The sequence below is a fragment of the Juglans regia genome, chromosome 14 (assembly GCF_001411555.2).
Source record: "Juglans regia cultivar Chandler chromosome 14, Walnut 2.0, whole genome shotgun sequence".
NCBI classification, from domain to species: Eukaryota; Viridiplantae; Streptophyta; class Magnoliopsida; order Fagales; family Juglandaceae; genus Juglans; species Juglans regia.
In genome coordinates this window covers 12622377-12646077 of record NC_049914.1, presented here as the reverse complement: position 1 = coordinate 12646077, position 23701 = coordinate 12622377, and the positions used below count along the sequence as shown (strand labels likewise).

The window sequence follows — 23701 nt, the reverse complement described above, 5'->3', positions numbered from 1 at the left end:
AAGTTGGTAAATAATGACAGGAATTTTGAGTAATATGAAATCTATAATGAAGTAAGTATGAAAAAACAAGTCAAGGAAGAAGGTACAAAACTTGAAAATTGGTAAAATATGAAATGAAGTAACTACATTCGTACCTTATGAGAGGATGACCTGGATGTTGAGCGTAAATAGTAACGCTACATCAAGAAATGGTATAAGTTAGACCTCCATCTCAGGGCAAAAGTGCGACACCTTCTTCGGTAATATCAGTTGGTATCAACAATTATATATAAATCTTTGTAGTAAAACAAAAAGCCCAAGTATCTTTGTCTGGAATCACACTAAAATTCCTATTTTATTTTTTATGATCTTCTCTAATACATGTATACATAACCTTTTAGATCTAGATTTAGTAATATGCATACTTTTTCTGGTATAATCCGTACACCTCACTAATACCAAATAGCTATAACTTAATGAGGGGCAACAAAGAAGCAGAACATGAAAGGCTTTTGTTGCAAGTTTGAATGGATTTTAAAGACCAGATGCAACAGTCCTATTGAAATATACCAATGTACGTAATTGGATTTTAACGCCAGTAATCTTCAAACGTAAAATTAAACCCCATCTGGAGACTCCTGATCCAGATTATGCTTATCTTTATGTCTCCCAGAATATTGAAGCAGTTTCCGGCAGAGTCTTTGCATGCAGCAGCTTACAAGCACATGGATTTCCATTATTGCTTACCACAAACTTCGGCACCACAATAATGTGAGTTTGAGCTTTTATTGAAGGGTAATATATATATATATAAATATATATATATATATATATAGGACTTTGAGGATTTGCTGGATGAACTGTCCTTGTCCTTTCCTCCCCCGGACTTTGGTGGAGAAGTAGGGGCCTGAAGTAAAATTGGGTATTCAGGTCCTTTGGATGGGGCAGTCATGATCTGTGGAAATTCCGTAATATTCTGCAAATTTGGAGCAGATTGGGAAAATCTCTGATCAAGAAATCAACAATTTTTTGGACATAAGCGAATTTATCCCACCATTTTGTGAAATAAACTCGTGTCATAACATCATCATTTTTTTCATAGTTCCATTTAAATATCCACGGGAAGTGGTATTTTTTACAGAATAGTAAAGTATGGTGAAATTTTCTGGAGTGCTGATCTAAAGTTGGACTAGCGACTTTTGAAAATTGTTGATAAGCTTTGAAGAGCTCATCAGGAAGTATTTCAGGAGCGTATCCATATTGGTTCCTCCATTGGATGAACCAAAGAGGAAGGTTTCCTTTGAATTTTTTATCAAAGCAGAAAAACCAAGAATGGTCCATAGCAGGGGTTTGGAAGAACATGAAGCGCTTCCAGGCATCAATATAATCAAAATAAGAAAAAGCAGTGTCTATTTGGTCAAGATGTTTGGTAGCATATGGAGAGGATCCCCATTCTGCTTGAGTAATGACTTTGTGGATATAGGCACTGTGATAAATCAGCTTGTTGGGATCAAACTTGTCAGTGATGGGTTTGATAACCAAGGAATTTGTTTGGATTAAAATACTTGAATAAAACTGGAGATTTTTTGAGAAATCTTTAGGGATCCAGTGAAAAAGAGGAGGAAAATATGAAGAAGAAATTTTGAATGGATCTGTGAATATCGTGCTATTGGGCTCGATATGAAACAGATAAGAAACAAAATTCTTTTTCAAGAACTCAGCTTTTCCTTTTGGGAGGAAAAATTGAGGGGTAATAGGAATGGGTTTTGACTCAATTGCTTTCGCATATGGGTCAAAAGAAGTAGTTACCGTAGACGAGAAAGTCTGTGGTTGAATAGGTTTGCCAAGAGGTTGGAACCTATTAGCAATATCAAGTGCTGTGGAAACAGCACTAGTAGAAGCAGATCCAGCCTCACTCTTGATGAGGTTTATACTGGGCAATGGTGGTGGTGGATTCACCTTTTTCTCTCTCTCTCGGGGTTTCTTTTTGCTGGCCATGGTGAGGTTTCTGCAAAAATTCACGTGTGAGAAAGTCAGGGATAAAATTTTTTGTGCCTTTGATATATTCAATATCAAAATCAAAAACACTTAAAATACCTTGCCATCGTGCAAAAATATGTTTTGATGCAATGTTTTTAACATCTTTTTCTAAAACAGATTTTGCGGACATGCAATCAATTCTGACCAAAAACTTTTGATTTAAAGGTCAGATTGAAATTTGGAAATACATAGTACTATAGCCAAAATTTCTTTTTTAATAGTACTATAATTTTCTTGTGCAGGATTCCAGGTTCCAGAATGGAAGCGAACAATTTGTTCGGATGAACCTAGTGAAACACATTGTTTCAGAATGCCACCATAACCAATGTCTGAGGCATCAGTTTGCACAATTTTAAAAGAATCAGAAGTAGGGATACCAAGGCACGGAAGAGTTTTGACATGTGCCTTAATTTTCCTTACTAAATTAGTATGAATTTCCGTCCAAGGAGGAGGATTAGAAAGAAGTCGTTTAAACAAAGGACGACATTGTTTCCTCATATCCTTGTAGAAATCAGCAACATAATTGAGAGATCCTAAGAACCTCTGCAATTGATTTTTATCAAGAATGACATCAGGGAATTTATCAGCAAATTCGATAGCTCTTTGGATTGGCCTGATTTTGCCTTCAGAGATGTCGTAACCAAGGAATCTAATCTTGGTTTGAAACAATTTAATTTTTGTTGCTGAGACAACAAGACCATTGAATCTAATGATGTCAAGAAACGTTTGCAAATGTTTCTAATGTTCATCAATAGATTTGGAAAAAACAAGAACATCGTCAATGTAGACAATGGTGAAAGTAGAGAATGAATTGAAGATATCATTCATAATATTTTGGAATTCGGAGGGGGCGTTTTTTAAACCAAAAGGCATGACGTTCCACTCGAAATGACCAAAAGGGGTAACAAAAGTAGTCTTATACCTATCTGACTCGGCTATTTGGATTTGCCAAAAACCGGACTTAAGGTCAAATTTGGAGAAGACTACAGCATCACTCAACCTATGAATTAAGTCTTGCTTATTGGGAATAGGATACCTAATCCATTCTAAGACTTTGTTCAAAGGTTTGTAATTAATAACCAGACGAGGGGTACCTCGTTCTAGTTCAGCATTTTTCTGGACATAAAAAGCAGGACAAGACCAAGGTGACTTGCTATTCCTGATAATGCCTTTATTTTGAAGATCAGTTATCTCCTTTTAACAATATTCCAGCGTCTTGCTATTCATCTGAATAGAATTAGCTTTTGTTGGAATATTGGCTTCATTAAACCCTTTAATGTATGGGAGAGAAACTATATGTTTCTTCCTATACCAAAAAGCATTGGGTAAATCAGAACAAACATCTGTTATTAAACGTTTGTTGAAAGCATCAATTTTTGAAATCAAAATAGAATTGGATAATTGTTCAGAAATCTTTCTGTACTTGATTTCCTGTTGGAGGAAATTCAAATGTTTTTGTTTTGCTAAAAAGAAAGATTTCTTGCTCTTATCCGAATCAATTTCAAAACGAGAAGCAAAGTGAAACTTTACTTTCTGACCAAAAGGGTCGGTAGTGATACCGTCTTTCTCAGTCATGAAAGGATATAAAGAAGAGATAAAAGGGATTCCCAAAATTACTTTGTCAGACATGTTTTTGACTAAAACGGAGGGAATCCGAAAACAAATGTCATCCTGGCAAATATGAGCATTATTGAGCTCATAATTAATGGTCATCTTTGAGCCATTTGCCGAGAATAACCTTTCAGTTGATTTTTCAAAATATTTACTAGGAATGAGTCCTTGAATGCAATTCAAGTCTGATCCGGAATCAATCATAGCAACAACAGAGAATTGAAAATCATGAGCAACAATAATATTAACTCGTGAAAACCATTTGGGAGGAATAGTATGACGAATTAGACAAATCTGGTTGTCGGCAGGGGAATCCTGTTGACTGGAACCAGCCTCAGTTTGCTCATTATCAGAAGGAATGTCTTGATCAAGTTGTTTGTCAATCTTGATTAATAAAAATTCTTGTCTTAAAACTTCATTCTCAGACTTGAGGTTATTTATATCAGATCTGAGATCAGCAATTTCTTTTTTGACAGAATTTATTTCAAATTGTAAATCAGAAACAGAAATACTCTTGGATTTTTTCTTTGAAAATCTTTCCAAGGTTTCTTGAAAATTAACCCTTTGATTAGAAGGTTTAGGATCCTTTCGGAGCATTGACTTCTTTAGCTTTAGAAGATAGTCTTCTTTAAGCTCAGGGTTAGTAATTTGAGAAATCAAGGTTAGCAAAAGATTCTCCTCTTCTTCCTCCTTAGTTAAGACATTGATTGTCTTACTAGGGGGTTTACAACAAGTAGAATTACAATTGCAACCTAGCTTTAAGTCAGAAGGATCAGGAGTAGTGGCTTCAGAGTGATATTCTGAATCACTAGAGCTATACTCAAGATTCTCCGATGATGAAGACGAATCTGTTTCTAGGAGTCGAAACAGTTCTTCTCTATCATTGGGATGAATATCCATCTGGCTAAACTTCTTTTTAAAAGCTTTGGCTTTCTTGGGACATTTGTTAGCAAAATGCCCAGTCTTGCCACATAAATAACATTTTCCAGAAGAATCATCTTTGGAATTTTTGAAATTCCTTTTCTTTGGAAAAGATTTGGAAAAAGGTTTTTTATAAGTTTTCTTATAAAATTCATCACGGGGTTTTCTCCTGAAACCACCATAAGGTTTAGTAGATTTATGCTTTCTTTTAGACGGAGCAATACTAGGAAGACCGAATTGTTCACAGAATGTGCCCATTTCGTATTTGGCCTTCTTACTATTTCTCATCTGTTCACGAAGCATTCTTTGATCATGGCACATACTAATGCCAAGTTTCTTAACAACACTGAAGATGTCACCATAGGTGTATTCTTCGTAGTTAAGTAATCCATCAGCACTAGTAAGTTCTTCCTTGACTTTGTAAGCAAAGAGTCTAGGCAATCCATCAATAAATTTCTCCTTCCAGTAAGGCTTTTGACTATCGTCACGAAGCATTACTCGAGAAATAAAAACATCTTGATACCACCTATAATCTGACATCTGATGACATCTGAGATTATTCAACTGATCGCTTACGCGACTAGTTATATTAGATGGTGTTCCAATAAAATGTTTTAAAATAGTGAAAATCAAAGTGTTGATACTATCAGGATGTGCAGTCCCAATAGTTTCATCAAAAATAGGTAATCCTTCCTTATTGCATTTTACTGCATGCTAGATGGATTCCCTTGCATCACTGGTTAGGTACTTATCCCACCAGTTCCTTAAAACTCTGGTAAAACCTTGAGTTAAAATTGTAACAATATCTGGTTGCCTAATGTTATTGTTGATATAAGCATTAGCAACCATTGACATTTTACTCATGGTATTGATGATTTCTTATATATATATATATAAATATATATATATATATATATATATATATCCTTATGTACGTGGGTAAGACAACGAAGATAAACTCAAATGCTTAAGGGCCAAAAGGAAGACGTAAAGGTTGGTTTGGCTACTTGACTGCACCTAGCTCAGTTGAGTTTGGTTTAGATTTAGACTTATTTCAATATCTAAATATTCAATTTTTAAATTATTAAACTCATGACAATTCAAAATCTCTTTACATGTGAGATCTACAATTTTTTTTAACTTGACATCTTTTTACATATGAGACTCTATAAAATGATATAGTAGAAATAGTCTTTTTTAACTTATAATCTTTTTTAACCCCCAAATCTGCCCTTATAATCTTTTTTAACTTATAATAAATACATTTCAACTCATCTTAACATTTAAATACATCTAAACCCATCTTAGATAAATTTTATAGAATCTACTATATCATTTCAACTCATTACTATTTATAAAAAATTCAATTCAACTCAACTTCCAAACGAAACTTACAACACTATTGGTATCAGAAGGCACTTATCAATCTACTCGCAAAAGTATTCAATATGTACAGGAAATACATATTGAACTCATATTCTTAGAAAAATATATTAGCATTATTAATAAGATCAAAATAATAAAAATATAGTAGAAATAAAGTACCACAAGCATTATTAATGAGAGCCAACAAACAGGCAGATTTTGAGCCAGCAGCATTAAACAAGAATTTCCCTACGCCCCCCTTTTATGTTAATTTCCTACCAGTTGATAAACTACCACATCCATTGCATGCAATTGTGAGCACCTGTTTGTAGTCATGTCTTCAAAGCTTGCAGAGGACATAGATTCCTCTATACGTAACAGATAGAAAGTGCATACAAGATTGCAAAGAATCACATTATCAATAACCGTGGGGCTATTGATAAACTAGCAGACGTGTTGTTGGAGAAGGAAACTCTCACGGGAGATGAATTCAGGGCATTAGAGTCTGGTTTACTGATATATCTTCAATTGAGACTGATGTCCGGGTGATGATAGAAGTCTAGGGAAGCTCAGTATAATTGTACAATGGTTGAGATGTTTAAAGTCTCAACCATACTTATGTCAAGGAGGGATGCAAAGCTAGATAGATATATAGATACAAGAACAATGAACTTACTTGCATGTAATCTGCCAAATGCATCCATGTTCCCAACCATTGGTTCTCCACAAGGTCATTTTTGGTTTTTATAGATTTTAGTTTCTATCAAACAAAGTCACTGTACAAGATCGAAATCTGAAAATACTATCAGACCGCAAGAGAAGGAGGCAAAAATCTGTCATTATACAGTCTTGAAAGTTGAAACGCCCTTAGCCCCATCTCAAGAAAATAAGCTATCAAGTTAATTTCTCTATTCACATGTTTAAATCGAACAGATAAGTCCCTTATTGCAGCCTCTATAGTTCCCATGTCTCTCTGAAATCTCAATGCATCATACCATCTTCTGTTAACCAACTAAACAATAGGCATGTTAATCAGATTATACCTCAACACTAGAGCATATCTCAAACCATAATAGCAATGCATACATGCCCTTTGCAAAGGTTTTCTAGGATTGGGACTATTTGCCCCACTCTATTTGTTGCAGTGCATATTTCAGTTAAGCAACCATGTAATTTCGTACAAAATAAATCCCAAATTAAGAAAGCCTAAGAAGCAATTTAGTGAAATTTAAAGCAAGCAAAATAATGCTGAGTCTGATTTTCTAACCGACCCATCACAGGTCATCTAGAACAAGCAAAATCACAAACCCAAGGAAATTTACCTGGTAGGAGCGTGTCTTAGGACCCGTGGTGGTGGACGTATGAACGGCGAGGCATCCCTTGCGATGTTTGGGGATTTGGTTGTGAGACTTGCACCGGTTCATTGGGGTGAAGACGGTTGGACTGGAAACTGGGACTTTATACACCATTATGTTGTTTCCGCACCAGACGAAGTGAACAAACAGTGAATGACGTTCGTACAGATTCAAACCACTCGATTGCCCACGGGTCTCTGTTGAGGTCACTTCTCTTCTTGGAAAGGATGCAGAACAGGGGCTATGGTTTAGGGGCAGAGATTCGCTGGGTTGGGGTACACATTGCACTGCCAATGCAGAGATTAGAGGCAGAGATTCTCATGTGTAGGAGTGATTTGAGGTTCGACTTGTTTCGAGCACAGTTTATTGACGGGAACGGAAACACGATTTAACTGCGTCAATATAGAGTTGCAGGACATGAGATTCGGAGGTGGAGGAGATGATTCTCGCAGTTAGGGCATGGAGGAGAAATCCCACCTCGGGGTTGGGCCAGAACTGGAATCGACGGTATAAAGATGAACCTGCGTGAAACAAGATCTGGAAACCTTTCAATCTGTTGAAGCTTCTGATGCAATGTAAATGTTACTCTCATTACATGTGGGAGGGGTCGTTGAAAGAGGGACGCAAGAAGTAATGGCAAACGGTAGCAGTACAAAGTACCATTGTGGAGAACTGGTACTGACAGACGAGATGTGAAGTCCTGTCTATGAACAGTGAAAGGAAAACCGAGACAGAATTCTTGATTGTGTTTTTAAGCAAAATTATGTTTGGATATTTCATCTTGTCTCTGACTTGAAATGGGACAAGAATTCTCGGTTTTGTTCGCGGCCCCAAACCTGCCCTAAGAATTTTGAAGATAATAAAAGAGACACGAGTCATCAAACATGATAACGAGGGATTGCTTATCTTTCTATAAAGAGAAACTATTGATTTTCTCTAGAAAAGTTTCTCATTCTCATCTCCGTTCATTTTTCAGTATTTTTCTATTCATAAATTTTCAGTACTTGTTTATTCATAAATTTTGTTACTAGTGTTTTTAATCATTCATTTTTCTATGCTAGATTTTGATTAGATCTACCGCATTCTAGCAATTGACTGCCTGCACGCGCTCTACCACACAATCCCCAGCCACTGATCTATTGAGATGAAGCGGAATTGCAACGAAAATTTAGATGCGTGATCCTCATGGGCGACTTGATCTGCACGTGGCTGCTATGCGTTGCCGTGCCAAAATGCATTCGACGGCTACATGTGCAGTACTAGTAGTTTCACCACCTCAAGATCTTTTAATTTGACCCACCCCATCTCACAACCACTGATGCGTGGTCTCCACGTGCCGTCACAACGAAAATCAGTCAGTTGCATACTAGACCATTCGATGTCAGTCTTCCTATTATGTTTTTGCTTTCTCTAATCGTTGATCTTAAGGTAGGGAATACGAGTCTCTTAAAAAAATATCTCAATACAAAACTGCAGTGCACCTTCAACAATTTGTACATCTATAGAACTATAAAAAACCATCATTTAAGATAGTGCCCTCTTTATAAGATATGAGTTGAGATTAAGTTTTTTTTATCTAAAAAGTCGATCTTTTTTTTTTGCCTTCTACTTTGGTATTGTAATTGTATATTTGTTAGAAATCACACCCCTTCCTCATATATCTCATTTTCTTTATGTTAATGATATATATGCTTGATTCATGGAGAAAAAAGAAGAAGAAGAGAGATACGAGGTGAGTGAGGTAGCCGCATCAACGTATGGGACCATTCTTTGATACCAGAAACAATGATAAAATTAGGCCTAAACCAAAAGATGCAAAAGTACATAATGAGTACCATCAATCTGAGGGTGTGATGAGAGGATAAGTAATTACACAAAAAAGCTTTTTCATCGATGATGATGAGTAATATTATATATAATTATGTATTATATAAGTATTATATATTTTTTTTTAAAAAATAAAATAAATTTATTATTTTTATTTTATATTAACATCATATTTATTTTTTATTTTTAAAAGAAATACACGTACTTATACACTCTAACAAATATCTTCATTCAATAAAGAAACGAAGGTTGGGTTGGTCCTCGACTCCACTGGAATGAGTGAGCAGTAATTGGCTTGGGGTGTGTCTTCTCCACCAATTACACGTGTAAAACCTATGAAAGCAGTCTGACAAACCCTAATAAGTAGGGTGAATCAACAGTATAAGGTGAGAGGTGAGGTCAACGCGCAGAAAAAGCAGGAAAACCTGAAGAAAAAGGTGACAAATGAGCTCATTCTCATGGGACCCCCAATAATCATTACAGAGCACCCAACTCTCATCAGTTTAAAGCCATTGATTTGAGAGGTTGTCTTCACCAAACCATACCACACCACAACACATCCTTTTGTCTCTTCTTCTATAAACCGTCCTGTTCTATATTCCATTCGATAAATTATTTACATCAGCCAACAGTTGGCTACATCTCAACATATTGGTGTGTTCAATTAAAGAAGAAAAAGAAAAACAATTATGATGGAAGAGTGCCGACTGATGTATAATCGGGCATTCCATTCTTCCCAAAGATGCATTTTTATCATTTGGGTGTAGAAAAAATATTTGCATCAGCCTACTATTCATCACACACTCAACACACTTAGTGTATTGAGATTTAAAAAAAAAAAAAAATTTGAATGTATGGTGTGTAAAGTGTGTAGGCTGATGCATAGAATTACCCTTAGGTGTAATAGGCGATTTTATATTTAAAAAAAAACATTCCTCAGCAATTATTCCTCTAAATCAGTTTTTTCAATTTTATCGATTCCGATCTAATTTTTTTATTTTATATATACTATATTATATATAATAGAATATATTATAATTATATTATAGTGATATATTTTAATATATTATAATATCTAGTGATATAGTATTAGCTAATATTGTAATAAACTATAGTGATATAAGATTTTAAAATTTAATATTATATTAATTAATAAGTTATCATATAATACAAAAATATTTTATATATAATTATATATTATATACAAAAATTATATACAATGTAAAAAATTAATATATATATGAACTGGCCCGATTTTAGAAAAAGAAAAACCAGAACCAAATCGATTTTGTCTAGTTTTAAGAAAAATAAAATTGATACCGGACTAAACCAAACTTGATACCGGACCGAACGGTTCAGTTTGGTCTGGTCCGGTTTACCAGTTTTTTTTTACACCCCTACTTTCTATATCACTGGTTCTAAAGATAAGCATTAGCATTAGTAGTAAAGATTATAAATAAATGAATAATATTACATGCAGTCGTAGAATAGGTAAACGCCATGCAGTCATTTTGAAAAAAATAAGTCCTATTATTAAAAAATTATTATTTTTTCATGAGTCCTTTATTTATACACTTTTTTCAAAATGATTGTACGTCACTTGCACACTCACGACTGCAATTATCATTTATCTAAATAAATTTAGCAGTTCCTTCGGATCCATGCTTCAAGTAAAAAAAGCTTGCATTCAGAACTGCACAGCACAGCTCAATTGCTTTGCCGTAGATCTGATACCATCCCATGGCATCCGCTCCCAAAGTAGTGCATAAAATCAACTTGCACAAGACGAGTCCCCAACCCAAAACCATATTTAAAAACGTCATGCTCAACCACTAACAGGAAGTACAAGATCTTGTAATATTACATGGCTTTTCATACATTTTCCCTGTCATAAGCATGTCTAACATCGACTAAACTTAATAACCCCAACCGTCATATCAAGTATTCGAAAGTCCATCCTAAAAACTTTCTGTTGCAACAGATATCATGCTTTTGATCTGTATATTTCCATTTATTAGTATTTTAGTGACTTGACAAATTGGTAGGACTAGCTAGCATCAGCAATCAGCACCATTTTAATGAAAGCGCGTGGAAAATAAAAAATAAAAAAAAATTTGTGGGATTTCATTAGAGATAAAACAAAACTATAGTACACTCTGCATTACAGAAAAATTTATATATCACCATGAAAAGGGGCTTGCGCCAAGCAAAAAAATCTCGTTTTCCACATCTTTCACCCATTGGGAAACCCGGTTGCAAGTCTTTACTGCCAATGCCTGCAAATACAAGACCATAGCAATCAAAACTCAGAATGCACCCAACATATGCAGAAACAATAGGTACAAATGAATCAATGACGGATAATAGCTCGATTGACTGCATGCTTTCAAAGTGTATTTCACCTGGTCAGTATATCTTTCTGGATTATAATATATGCAAAACAAAAGCTTATTAAATTTGGCAAAATAGATTCATATGATGAAACAGAGTGAAAGACACGGGAAACTTCAACAGCTCATCTAGACATGTAAGCCACAACAGCCCACCTAGACTGTAACGCGTAAAGGTAGCAAGAAGGTTAATATATCTATTTGACCAAAAAGAAAAGATGGAATATGTAAAATTCGACAAGAGGAACTCTTCCTCTTGGATGAAATGATAAAGGCATACCCGAAAATACATGTATAAAAGCTTTGTACAGGTATCAACAAAAAATGATCAACCAATTAGTCAAAAACACACACAATGAGGATTGTATCCATTTTATTTTGAAACTCTAAAAAAATATAATCCGTTCCGTTATTCCAAGTGGTTACCTGTTCTACCTAATGAAGAACTTGCTATTCTTGAGGCTTGGATTCAAGAAGTCCTATATAACTTAAGGGCACAATAAAACTTCAATTCTTTTTATCACTGATTCATGTAGAATTCCTATATAATAACTTATTGTATCTTCTGTTATTTAAATTGTGTATCTCCATCGCTTATTTAAATTGTGCATCTCCATCACTTATTTAAATTGTGTATCTTCAAATAAGAGTTTGAAGAATGATTTTCACAGATAAAATTATAATCGTTGTTACTTTGAACACAAGCAAAACAGTTAGCATTGTACTTTTTGACTCCTACAAGGGCTTCCTCCTCTATTCCATATTATTGTTTTAGTAAAAAGCATAGTCACATACATATAGGCAACTATACAAGGTAGGAACCTGCCTCATTTTATTGCATGGAATTTCAATATAACTGATCGGATCTCACAAACTACAAATATCTTTTCTCTTGGATGAAGGAAGAAATTACTCAATCCATTTCCATATTGCTCATGATATATATAATAACTAGAGCACCCATTTCAAATGCATATCCCATGTTAACACAGCAGGTTTCTTAATATGCACAAGAAAAAATTGACTGTACTGTATGTGCCAATTGCCATCTAGCTAATGAACCCATGGAAACGAAGGTTGCACAAGTGGTACTTCCTGATATCATTCTTAGGACCAATAAGTTAAATTCTTTATGATATGGAACTCAAACAAGTTCTTGCCAATAGTAAAAGTTTAGATGTAGGGACTAACATGGTCCACAAGTTGTTAGACAATCTGTTATTTCAAACTATTGCACTAACTATAAAAATTTTCTCGTGACAGGTCCTGCTGCTGGTTTGAACCATAGCAAAGTCACCTTTTCCTTTTCTTTTTCAAAACCCTGCTACAAAGAAAGATGTTCACTGAAAATATCCCATATACCTAGGCAGGAATAAGTAAACTACTTGCCCGGTCTCTCCAAACGTATTTTCATTCCATTTTGTTCTAACTAAACAGTAACGTATAACTGGAAGATAACAAAGGTTGACAAGTATGATAATTAGCATAAAGCAAACAAACAAAACGAATCTCAGATACATAAGCTTAAATAAGACCTTGTCTGCCAGTGGATCAAATGCCGCATATAGTTCAAAATCCGGGGTGACCCAACAGAGTAGAACTGCCATGTTAAAAAGACCATGAAATTTCACCAGGAAAGCCTTTCAAATGAAGCAAGTAAACAAGGACATGAACATCTAATCTTACGCCACTGAAACAAGCTTGTCAAGGAAAATGATTTCTAGTTATGAAAAGAGGTACAACTAAGAAGAAGCCAAATTCAGATTATGAAATGAAAAAGGATAGAATAAAGCACATAAATCAAATGCGAAACAGCGGCTGAATACAATTTTTCGAGCAAATCTATCAACACAAGTTGCATGTTTTGGCAGTGGTTAGAGGATGTAATCAAACTAAGTCAAGCCAAGTATTGAATTTTCAAGCTCCGTGCATTTCATTTTTATTTGAAAACAGGTCTTGCTCAAGCTTATCTGACCTAGATTTTCTGTCCATGAACAATTCAATAGTTTTTCCAATTAATTTGAGCTTATTCACCAGTTACTTGATTAATTTATTAGTTTCATAAAGGAAACAAATTTTGTTACTGCAATCTTATACATTTTCATAAATTTGTATAAACATTTAGTTATTTAATTATGTTTAACATTATATCATCATGTTCAACACTTTTATTACTGATTAAAAAATGATCATATCATCGTGTTCAAGAAGTGAACTATATGTATGAACTTGACAAATCTTGTATTTGTAATGTATGGAATACAGTTTCTAGCACAAAATTAATGATTTATACCACATCTTATGACTTTATCCCTAAATTTCTTTTTTTTTGATAAGTGACTTTATCCCTAAATTTCAACAAACAAATTTTGAGTTTATATGAATATCTTTATACAGGTTACATACACATTTTTTGTATCTATATCAAGACCCGTATTTATAAATAATTTAAATTATATATACTGCCTTGAGACATAAATTCTTTATCTTTTAAAATATTTAATAGGCTCTCATTATAAAATTAAAAATAATACTATAAAAAATAATAAATACAAAGTTAGTTTATAAAAGTTTATACACATTGAGCTGAGTTTATATAAGTTTGAATCATTTAATAAACTAGCCTAAATTTTGCTCAAACTTGGTTCATTTGTTAAGTGAATCAAACTCATGTTGAGTTTATTCAACATTTCCAAACTAGTTGTAGAATGGACTAAGAGATTAAATACCATAATGTTCATCTCTTCTAAACTGAGTTTTGTGGGGACCGGTTCCTCTATCATGCATGGACACATAAAGTTTCTGGTAAGCTCTATATAATCTGCAAAACAATAAATTAGTTACCTTACCAAAAACAACGAAGTAAAGCATTAGCCTAACCATACACTCCCATTCAAAGCTTGTCTAGCAAAGTTGCAGCAAGATTCAACATAATACCTTTTCTGCTGTTGTGGGCTATTAATTGGTGGTGAGAACTCCGAAGATACATATTGATCTAGAAATATACTACGGTACATGAAATGCCAAAGTCCAGCAGGTCCACCAATGCCCACATATGGTTCTCTGAATCTCTCAGGAGAATCTTTAGGTTGGCCTAAATGTGGAGATAAAGACCCAGAACGAGGTAAGGGATCAATAGGCAAATCCTCGACATGCATCCCACCGTCTAGCATGGATCTCTGAACTTCACTGAGAACATTTGACTTCAAAAGGACCCCTTCAATACGAATCCTATGAAATTGCAGCAAAAGTTCTCAATATAAAATTAACCAAAAGATAACACCCTATAAATTACATAGTAAGCTTATGTTTATTTGGTTTGCGTGCATAGGGTCAGCAAAATTTAGGCCTCGTTTGGATAGCTATCTCAACCCATCTCATCTAATCTTATCTCCTTGCCAAACATCACTCAAACACATACTTTTCAATTTCAAATCTTCAACATTTTCATCTAATCATTATAAATTTCCCAAACTTCCAAATAAAACACAAAAAAAATTTCAACTTTTTCAAATCCCAAAACAAAAATAATATTAAAAAATTATATTCTAACAATATTTTAACTTTATATCATTTTTATTCAACCTTTTCTCTCTTCTTTCCCGAAATCCATAAAATATCTTAACTCAAACAAATGAGGCTTTAGTAAAATATCTTAACTCACAGATTTTGCATCTCATCTCAACATCCAAACAAGGCCTTAGTAACATTCCTTTTTTCCATTCTTTTCTTTAAAGGTCACATCGGTCATATTAGGCCAAAACGTACGTCATTTCTTTGAAAAAAGAAATGCAACATAATGCACCCCCACTGAATTATTTTAAAACCATAGTTTACCTGCAATCCTTGAGATGATAAAAGGCATCTGAACTTGTAGTAAGCAACATCAAGTATGTGTCATCCTGCAATGAGTAGAACATGTCAAAGTCATTTCTTCTATCATTGATCCCACCGGTATACAAGAAAATGTCTACTGCACATAAAAACTGTACAATTGGCATAAATATATATAGAGGCCAGCTTTTTCATACCACCACTAGCCAGGATCTTATAAACTAAGCAACTAAACTGTGTGAATGTGAACCCAAAACTCACATCAAAATAATGAACATAGGCATACAAAAATGCCATGGGATTATATCTTGGCAGGCAAATTGGTGAAAAAGATTCGGAAGTCCTGCATGAAGCAAAAAAGCATATATAAATTTGCAGCATCAAATATTTTCAGAAATAAAAATGTATTAACAATAAATATAGCTTTGACATTTGTGGGTTATCTTATGTCCTATTGATATTTATAGATATAATAAGACTTATCTTCTGTGTGGTTGTACTTAAAAAAAATATTCCTCTGGGTTGTTATTCTATCAGCATGTGCCTCTCCAAAAAAAAAAAAAATGTTCACAGCTAAAGAAAAAAAAAAAAAAAAAGGAAAATAGGAATGTTTTGTGAGACATCAATGGTAGAATATGTTTAAAAAGTTTTTGACAAAATGTGGACATTGAGAGCGTGGCACACACAAAAAAATGCGTGATTAGAAATTTAGAACACGCAGATTCTTGAAACGTTATGTGCAGGTAGTGAATTATAACTTATAATAAGGATATTTTTTAGGAATGCATAAATCAAGACAAGATAGGAATGCAGACTTCATTTACCAAAACATATAAATTAGCTAAAGAAGAAATTGAGTGGAAACCAGTTAAGCAATTTAGAAGAGCCAGCACTCTTGTTTTCCAACAAATCAGAACCAAGAGATAGTTCAATGTACTTCTTAGTCATGCTACAGAGTAAAATTGTCCATGACAGAAGGATCATCAACAAATGACATAAGACTTCTCAAAGCCAAAATAACTTGCCTAAATGATTCCGATGACATAACAAAGTTGGCAAGTAATAGCATATCATCAGGATGAAGAGAAGCCTTTTGAGCACCAACAAGACTGACAACCTGCAACCAAGCTTCAAAGCTCTGAATTGCTCTAACCAGTAAATATTTATAAACTGGGAAAAAAGAGAGGAAAAGATCTGACTCAATAGATGTACCCCTAAGGATGCATAAATTCAGAAAAGAAAAAGTAGGTGAAACAATGGGATAGGGGTGTTAACCTTATGCTTGCACATTAATATTGCAAATAGAACACCTGAATCAGAAACATCTTGTAGTACAGCACCTGCAGCTTGCCTCGTCACGTAAGCAAGGGGAAGACAAGTGTACGAATGAAGAAAAGTAGCTGGATTCCTAAAATCAAAGAAATGAACAAAAAAACTTATAAGCCTATGAAATAGCATGACACTTTTTTTGTGGGGAGGGGAGTGGGGAAAGGGAGGGGCAGGGGCATTATGATTAGCAGCTTATAGATAACAGCAAAGTAAACCTTATGAGAAACAACCAAAAATAAGACAGACATTTCAACTTGCATTTCAACTTCATTGACTACAAAAGAGTTCACGAAACGTCAAAAATAGAAACATTGCAGAGCAGTAACCAGAATGGATTTTGAAAAATTATATTTTAAACTATAGTTGCATTAACCAGGACAGATATGATGGTTTTGCATCCAAGGTAGCTTAAGAATGAAAAAATTATATGCGACTCTATACTTGGCAAAAGAAGAAAAAAGTAAAGATTAAATTCCTTACTATTATATGACATTTTAAGTGGATCCATCCAATCAGTCAAATGCTCAAACTTTCAACTGGAGACCCAGCCCATTCACAGTTTTGTGAATGGTTTAAATTAGAAAACTCTTGTTTATCCAAGGTAGTTTCATGAATGGTTTAAGTTAGAAAATATTTTTTCATATGCATTTACTAAGCAATACAAGAGCATCTACAAATGTGAGCTCCAAGGTTGTTCTAATCTAGCAATAAGATCCTGGCTTTCTACATAATATTCAATATTTTCACTTCCCCAGAGAAAGGAGCTCATGAATCTCCCCTCTTTGCAGGGCTGCTAAACAAAAATATGAATGCATTCATATACATCTCTGCTGACAGTCAATCAACCCTTTTTACCTACGAAAAAAATGCATATATATCCGTTTTGCAACAAATGCATTCCAATATGCAGAAGGGAATAGAGAAACAAACCAACTGAATGAATGGATTAAAGATGAGAAGACAACATCAGTTCCTCCAAGCAAAGGTGTCATATCAAACTTTGGGTTCTTCTCGAAGCACCTATTAACTGACTTTGTTAAAATAAGAAGCATCTGCATCCATATTATAATCAATCATGTGAGGAAGTCCACTGATTATTATGAAGAAAAAGATAACTAAAGTAGCTAATATATTCAGAAGGGCAAAACTGTGCAGGTAATGATACCTGACCATAAATTAGCTCCAGTTGCCCCCTCAACGACTCGTAAGGCTCCTCTGTGCAGCTAATGCAAACCAAGTAAATGGGTCCCTTCACAAGAAAAACCACCTGTACATCCAAATCAATTTATTTAGCTGATTGCCAAAAGGACTTTGAAGACCCTCTAAATTGTAAAAGTAATTGTATACAAGCTTCAATTTCTAGGCATTCTATTCCACAAGCAACAAATGACATGTTTTTTCTCTTTGATATGAAACAAGAATTTCAATAAAAAGTGCAAAAGGCACAATCCAGGTACACACAATGTATATAAGAAAGACCCATTTCACAGATTTGGTTCTTGTAGTAGGTATGCCTTATTTTCAGGCAAGGAACTTGTATAAACTGCTCTGATCCTCCTTTTACTAGTTGTCTCAGCTGGAATCCTAATTGGGCTCTCCTTCCTTTTACTATTGACAGAATTCCAAACTTCAGTTCCTATTTCCTTTAGTATTCTCTCCTACTATAACGACCCAAGTCAGGCCCAAGCCACATCAAGCTCATACTCTAAAAAGACTAGTCAAGGTTACAATTGAAGCCCCTTGAAAACATTATAAAGGGCTTGAACTTCACCCTCCCAAACACAATCACACATCTGGGGGATTACACCTACCCAACTCTGGAAAAACATCAAGTCTTGTGGATGATAATTCAACACCAATCTCAATAAAGAAGTGAGAGAGAGAGAGATCCACAATGTGTCATGATCTCAAGATGAATATTTTTTTTCCTTTCTTCTTTTTCCAACTCTAAGAACTAAAAACCAGGAATAAAGACAAACACAAGTAATACAACTGGCAAGAAAAGTATTTTGGGTCAATATAATAACTAGCAGCCTCTAATAGACGCGTTTTAGGTATTCAGGAGAATCAGAAAAGAATGGTGAAAATCACTTCTGAATTGTTTCATGAACAAGAGTTCTCAGGAGAATGAGAGAACACTTCATCTTATGTCTCCAAGAAACAAATATGGCTAGCAAGCAGATAACTGCAAGAATGAAAATTTCAAAAGAATGTAAAAAATACCTGGTGCTTTCCTGCCCTGACCAGTTTGACACGATCCCCCCTGAAAAGTGATTAATAAACAAACCATTGAGAGCCTTTATAGATTTGGCTTCAAATAAACAATTAAGCTAGGAAAAGGGGCACAATGGTACACAGAAATTCATAAAATAAACAACTATGGAAGAAAGATCCAGGTACCCATTCTCCACAAAGGATATAATGGCCTGCAATGTTGCTGAAAATCCTGCTAGCTTGTGTTCATCTCCGTATCTGGCAATTAATATTCAAGACAAGATATAAAACAACAAAAGGCCCAGATAAGAATTTAAAAGCTTGGACTATGTTTTTTTTGCATTGGCATGAAAACTGAACAGTTTCTGCTAAAGAAATTGCAGGAGCCAAATACAAACCTGGAAAATATTGGTTTGCCTGAGTTACTTAAAATGAAAAAGTGCTTCTTCCTTTTTCTCCATGATATGGAAGCATCATCCTGCACTTCAGTATTAATCAAGCAGTCCATAATATATAACTACATGAATTTGCTACTTTTTCTAAAAATAACAGCACCATTAAAAAAAAAAAAAAAAAACTAAAATAGCCATATAGTTTGACGCTATTTCATCAGACAAAACACTGAGCTCTGGAATCAGACTAATTATTTTTTTGATAAGGAATAAAACTTCATTACAAGGCGCAACCCAAGTACATGATCTATAAAAGAAAGATACCTATGTAGAAGGAGAAAAAGATAAAAGAAAACCATGTAAACTAAACTCATTAAAGTCTAAAAAACTGGCCAAAGAAAGTATTGGGAAAGAAAGTTTTGATCTCATCCAGTATCCATTTCATGATACATATAATTTGTATCATTCATTTCCCTCTGAATATACCATTGAGGCAAATAGGAACCATCTTCTACTATACTGCAATTTGTGGTCTACAATCCTCCCCCTAATCCTCCCCGAGAGTTAAAAAGGTCAACCATTCCTCTGAGCACGATCGAAGCCAAACCAACTCAATTGAAAAAGTCACTACACAAGCACTAGCAATCTTGCAACAGATTAAAAAAGTTAACAATAGGCTTCCCATCCTCACACACGCATCACCAATCCATCACAATGATGTGCATTTTCCTTGGATTATCTATGGTGAGATTTTTTCTAGCAACGTTGTCAAGCAAAACACACAGCTATTAAAGGGACCTTAGTCAAGCAAACACTCTTCCGAGGAAGGGAGTTTTTATCATGTGGAGCAGTGATATCACAGAATGAATGAACATTGAGCATCCCTTTTGAAAGGAGCCCAAAGAAGTTTGCCTTCACCCCCTCGTCTCAAACTAGTGGAATACAACAAATTAAATAATGCATTAAAAAGTATCTACCTCCCAATGATGAGCTGCTCTAATAAAACTAAGATTCAAAATGGACTGCCATATAACTGTTTTTTTTTTTTTTTTTTTTAATGTCGGGGAATCTCTCCAAAGCAGGGCCCTTCGGACCCACCCCTGCAGAATAAACCCTGGTCCCGTGCACCGCACCCTCGGAAGTTTCCCTACACGGAACTGGCTAAATCGCTAGCCTTTCACCGGGGGGTGTGGCCCCAAAAGATTGTTTACACCCATGAGGTGTTGAACCTTGGACTTTGAAGGGAGTGATACCCCAAGAACAAGGCCTTCACCACTTGGGCCAACCCCTTGGGGTTTATAACCGTCTTTAGCATGAGCAATATTGTAAACACCCAGGAAGCTTCCTAGAGAATCCTATCTCCACACCACAAATAATGACAGAAGCTAACCTCTAAGACGCGTCTTCCACCTCAAATCTAATATGGCCTCCAAATGTTTCTTATGTTCTCCTATATTCCCACCCCATGATGCCTTTGGACCTCATCAAAATACAACCCACCCTATGAACATTCACATTTAGAATTGATCTAGTTTGAAAAACAAATGCCATTGCGATGTGAATTTTATACTCTATTTATATCCTTCATTACTGGTTCTTACATTTATCCCATATTAGTTGTTTAGTAGCCTAGCTCGACTGGGGGAGACTCCTAATGGAATGTACAATCCTTAAACAAGGTGAGATATTACTGCTGACCTCAGAGCTCACACCAACTTTTCTCTTCCAAACCTCCCTTCCCAAAAAAGGCAGATGCTTTTGTAGGCAGGAGCTACTTCACTTCTAAACTAATAACTCAATAGAAATGAGGACTATAATAAATAAAGAGTTCTTTGGTTATCAAACATCCCCTTCCCTTGTTTTGGCGAGTTAAATTTGAATCTTATGTTGAATAACAGGCAGCTGGAACCACAACTTGCTACTAAGAACTACTCAACAAGAGTATGAATTCTAACATCCAGCAACATTGCACTAAAACTAAAAATTTCCCAAATATTTTGATATTAACTCGTCCAAGAGTACAGCCACGGAGAAGATTATATTGGAACCCCAAAATGCGTCTGTAAGAGGCAGACAAATCCTAGACCTGGTGCTTATAGCAAATGAAAGTTTAGATAGAATATTTACGTCGAGAGGGATACTTTTCAAATTAGACATTGCAAAAACCTATGATCATGTTAATTGGAAATTCCTGCTTTACTTGCTTGCGTTCATTTTGGGAAAAGACGATGATACGCAAGCACGTAGAATAAAATCTGTCCAATGTGTATTTATGCGTGAAGCCTGCACAATTGATCCGAAAGCACATAGAATACTGATAAAAATTTATACAATTGAACAACAAGGATCCCCAAATGCAGTACCTCATCGAGGTGCCGCTTGCCAGGTACCCATGAGGCTGGTAAATCCGAAACCCCATCGACCAAATCATCATTCCTCACTTCTTGTATCTCATCATCGCCTATCCCATCAATTCCCGACCCACCACTGCTGGCACTGGTACTACCCCTTTCACCGGCATACCCACTACTACTAGGGCTCGACTGCCCATCGACTTCCAGCTCCGAGTTCGTCCTCCTCCACACCACGCGTCGCTCCACACTCTCCCTCACCTCCTGGACCTCAAAACTGCTCTCAATTCGTTCCTCAACACCACTGACGCTTCCTTCTCCTTCATAGCTTCTTTGGATTTCCGTTCGGTGATTGCTTTCCGTCAGAGACCCATTCGCGACGCCGTTTAGGGACCCATCCTGAATCGTCTGCGCTTCGTTGTCGGGCTCAGTCAACGCGACCGATGCAAATTGATCTTCGAGCGGTTTGGGGCTAAGGTTGGGGTCCGGACCGGTGGATTCTTCGCCAGAGAGTGAGGAGCTAGAATCGGAGGACATTGACGCGAGAAAGGCTTAGAGGTTTTCCAATTACGGTGGAATCCTCAAGAGAATATAGCTCGGGTTTCTTCTTTTAGCTTTTGGTTGGTTGGAGAGAAAAATGAGAGAGAGAAGGGGGGGGGAGGGCAGAATTTGTGGTGCGTCGCCTACCAGTCGTTGGCCGGTGCAATCCGTACGCGAAACGCAGCGCTAAGGCCACGACTCGAAGGCAGAGCCTGACCGGTTGGTGGAAACGTGTAGCTGATCCGAATGCACGTCTCGTTCGCAGTCTATCTAGTACGGGCCGGGTTGATGCCATCTGTATATATTCTCTATATTCTGTTCATCACTTCGGCTTTTGTTTTTTTTTTTTGACAAGGCATCTTATTATTAAGAAAAATAGTTTAATAGAAATTTTTATATAATTAAATTTATAAATCGGATATCATATTAAAAAAATATAAAGATGATAAAAAAAAAAAAATACTAAGTATAAATCCTTCATTCTTTGTAAAAAATAGATCTACCTAAAAAAATAAATTTTTTCTTTTTTACAAAAACGAGATTCACTGTTTTTATAAAATAACTGTATAAAACTTGTACAAATCATTATTATAAAAAAAAATAGTATATTATAGCATTTCTCTTCTCTGCATTTTGTTTATTTATTTTATTTAATATTTTATTATATTTATTATTTCTTAAAAAATTATAAATAAGTTTAATAAAATTTCAACAATCTATTTTAAGAAAATTATTATTATAATTATTAAATCAAAATAAAGAATTTTTTTAAAAGAATTTTTTTAATTATAAAGATATTTCATAAAAATAAATTCATAAATATATATGATTTGATGTGATAAATTAAATTATAAAATTAATTTCATTATAAAAAAATATAATATATTATATAAAATCATATAAATTTATAAATTTATTTTTATGAAATGTTATATTTCATCTAAAAAAAAATACTCCCATAGTGTACCCTTTTTTTAAAAAAAACAAAAAAAAAGAAAGCATTCATAGTACACTGACTGGCTTGGGCCCGTTCGAAGCCTAATTATTATAATAGTAAACGCCAAAACTTAGCAGTAGCATTTATCTTCTCAGAAATTTCCGGAGGAAACGGCATATTATCTGTCACTTTGGGCCTTTTGCATAAACAGACAAAGGCTATATGCTTTTCTTCTGTCTCTTTGTTTGTCCATTCTTACTAATAATTAGGTTGTTCCTATGTCATTGACAAACTTGTACATCCCCAACACGACGATTGGATCCTTAAAATCGCAGGTAACCGGTTATATCATCAGTTTCTCACCACACCCAAAACCCAAGGGATTGATTGGGTTTGGCAATGTCTATTCGGGCCGGACTGATTTTTTTTTTCATCCGGTTCAAAACCCAATTTATCCGAAAGAGTAGTAATGCTACTTATTATCTCAACTTCCATCATCCTTCCATCATCTTATAATGTGTCATTAAATGATTGAAAATTATTTATTATATTTTACTTATAAACTTATCATCTAATATCACATCATAAGATGATAGGAAGATAATAAAAATTAAAA

The 23701-nt window shown here is 34.9% G+C and overlaps 1 protein-coding gene across 1 annotated transcript; it reads right to left on the bottom strand.

Annotated features, from left to right (window-relative positions):
• Positions 1–11072: 11072 nt before the first annotated feature.
• Positions 11073–22408, bottom strand: LOC108990112 (vacuolar fusion protein MON1 homolog). Its single transcript, XM_018963979.2, has 14 exons — positions 21621–22408; positions 19264–19343; positions 19052–19123; positions 18875–18914; positions 17817–17918; positions 17582–17703; positions 16598–16730; positions 16348–16439; positions 15584–15665; positions 15326–15390; positions 14426–14719; positions 14218–14309; positions 13024–13088; positions 11073–11374 (listed from the first exon to the last, which is right to left on the bottom strand). The coding sequence occupies exons 1-14, from the start codon at positions 22143–22145 to the stop codon at positions 11279–11281; spliced, it is 1860 nt and encodes a 619-aa protein (XP_018819524.1). The 5' UTR covers positions 22146–22408; the 3' UTR covers positions 11073–11278.
• Between the last annotated feature and the right edge of the window lie 1293 nt (positions 22409–23701).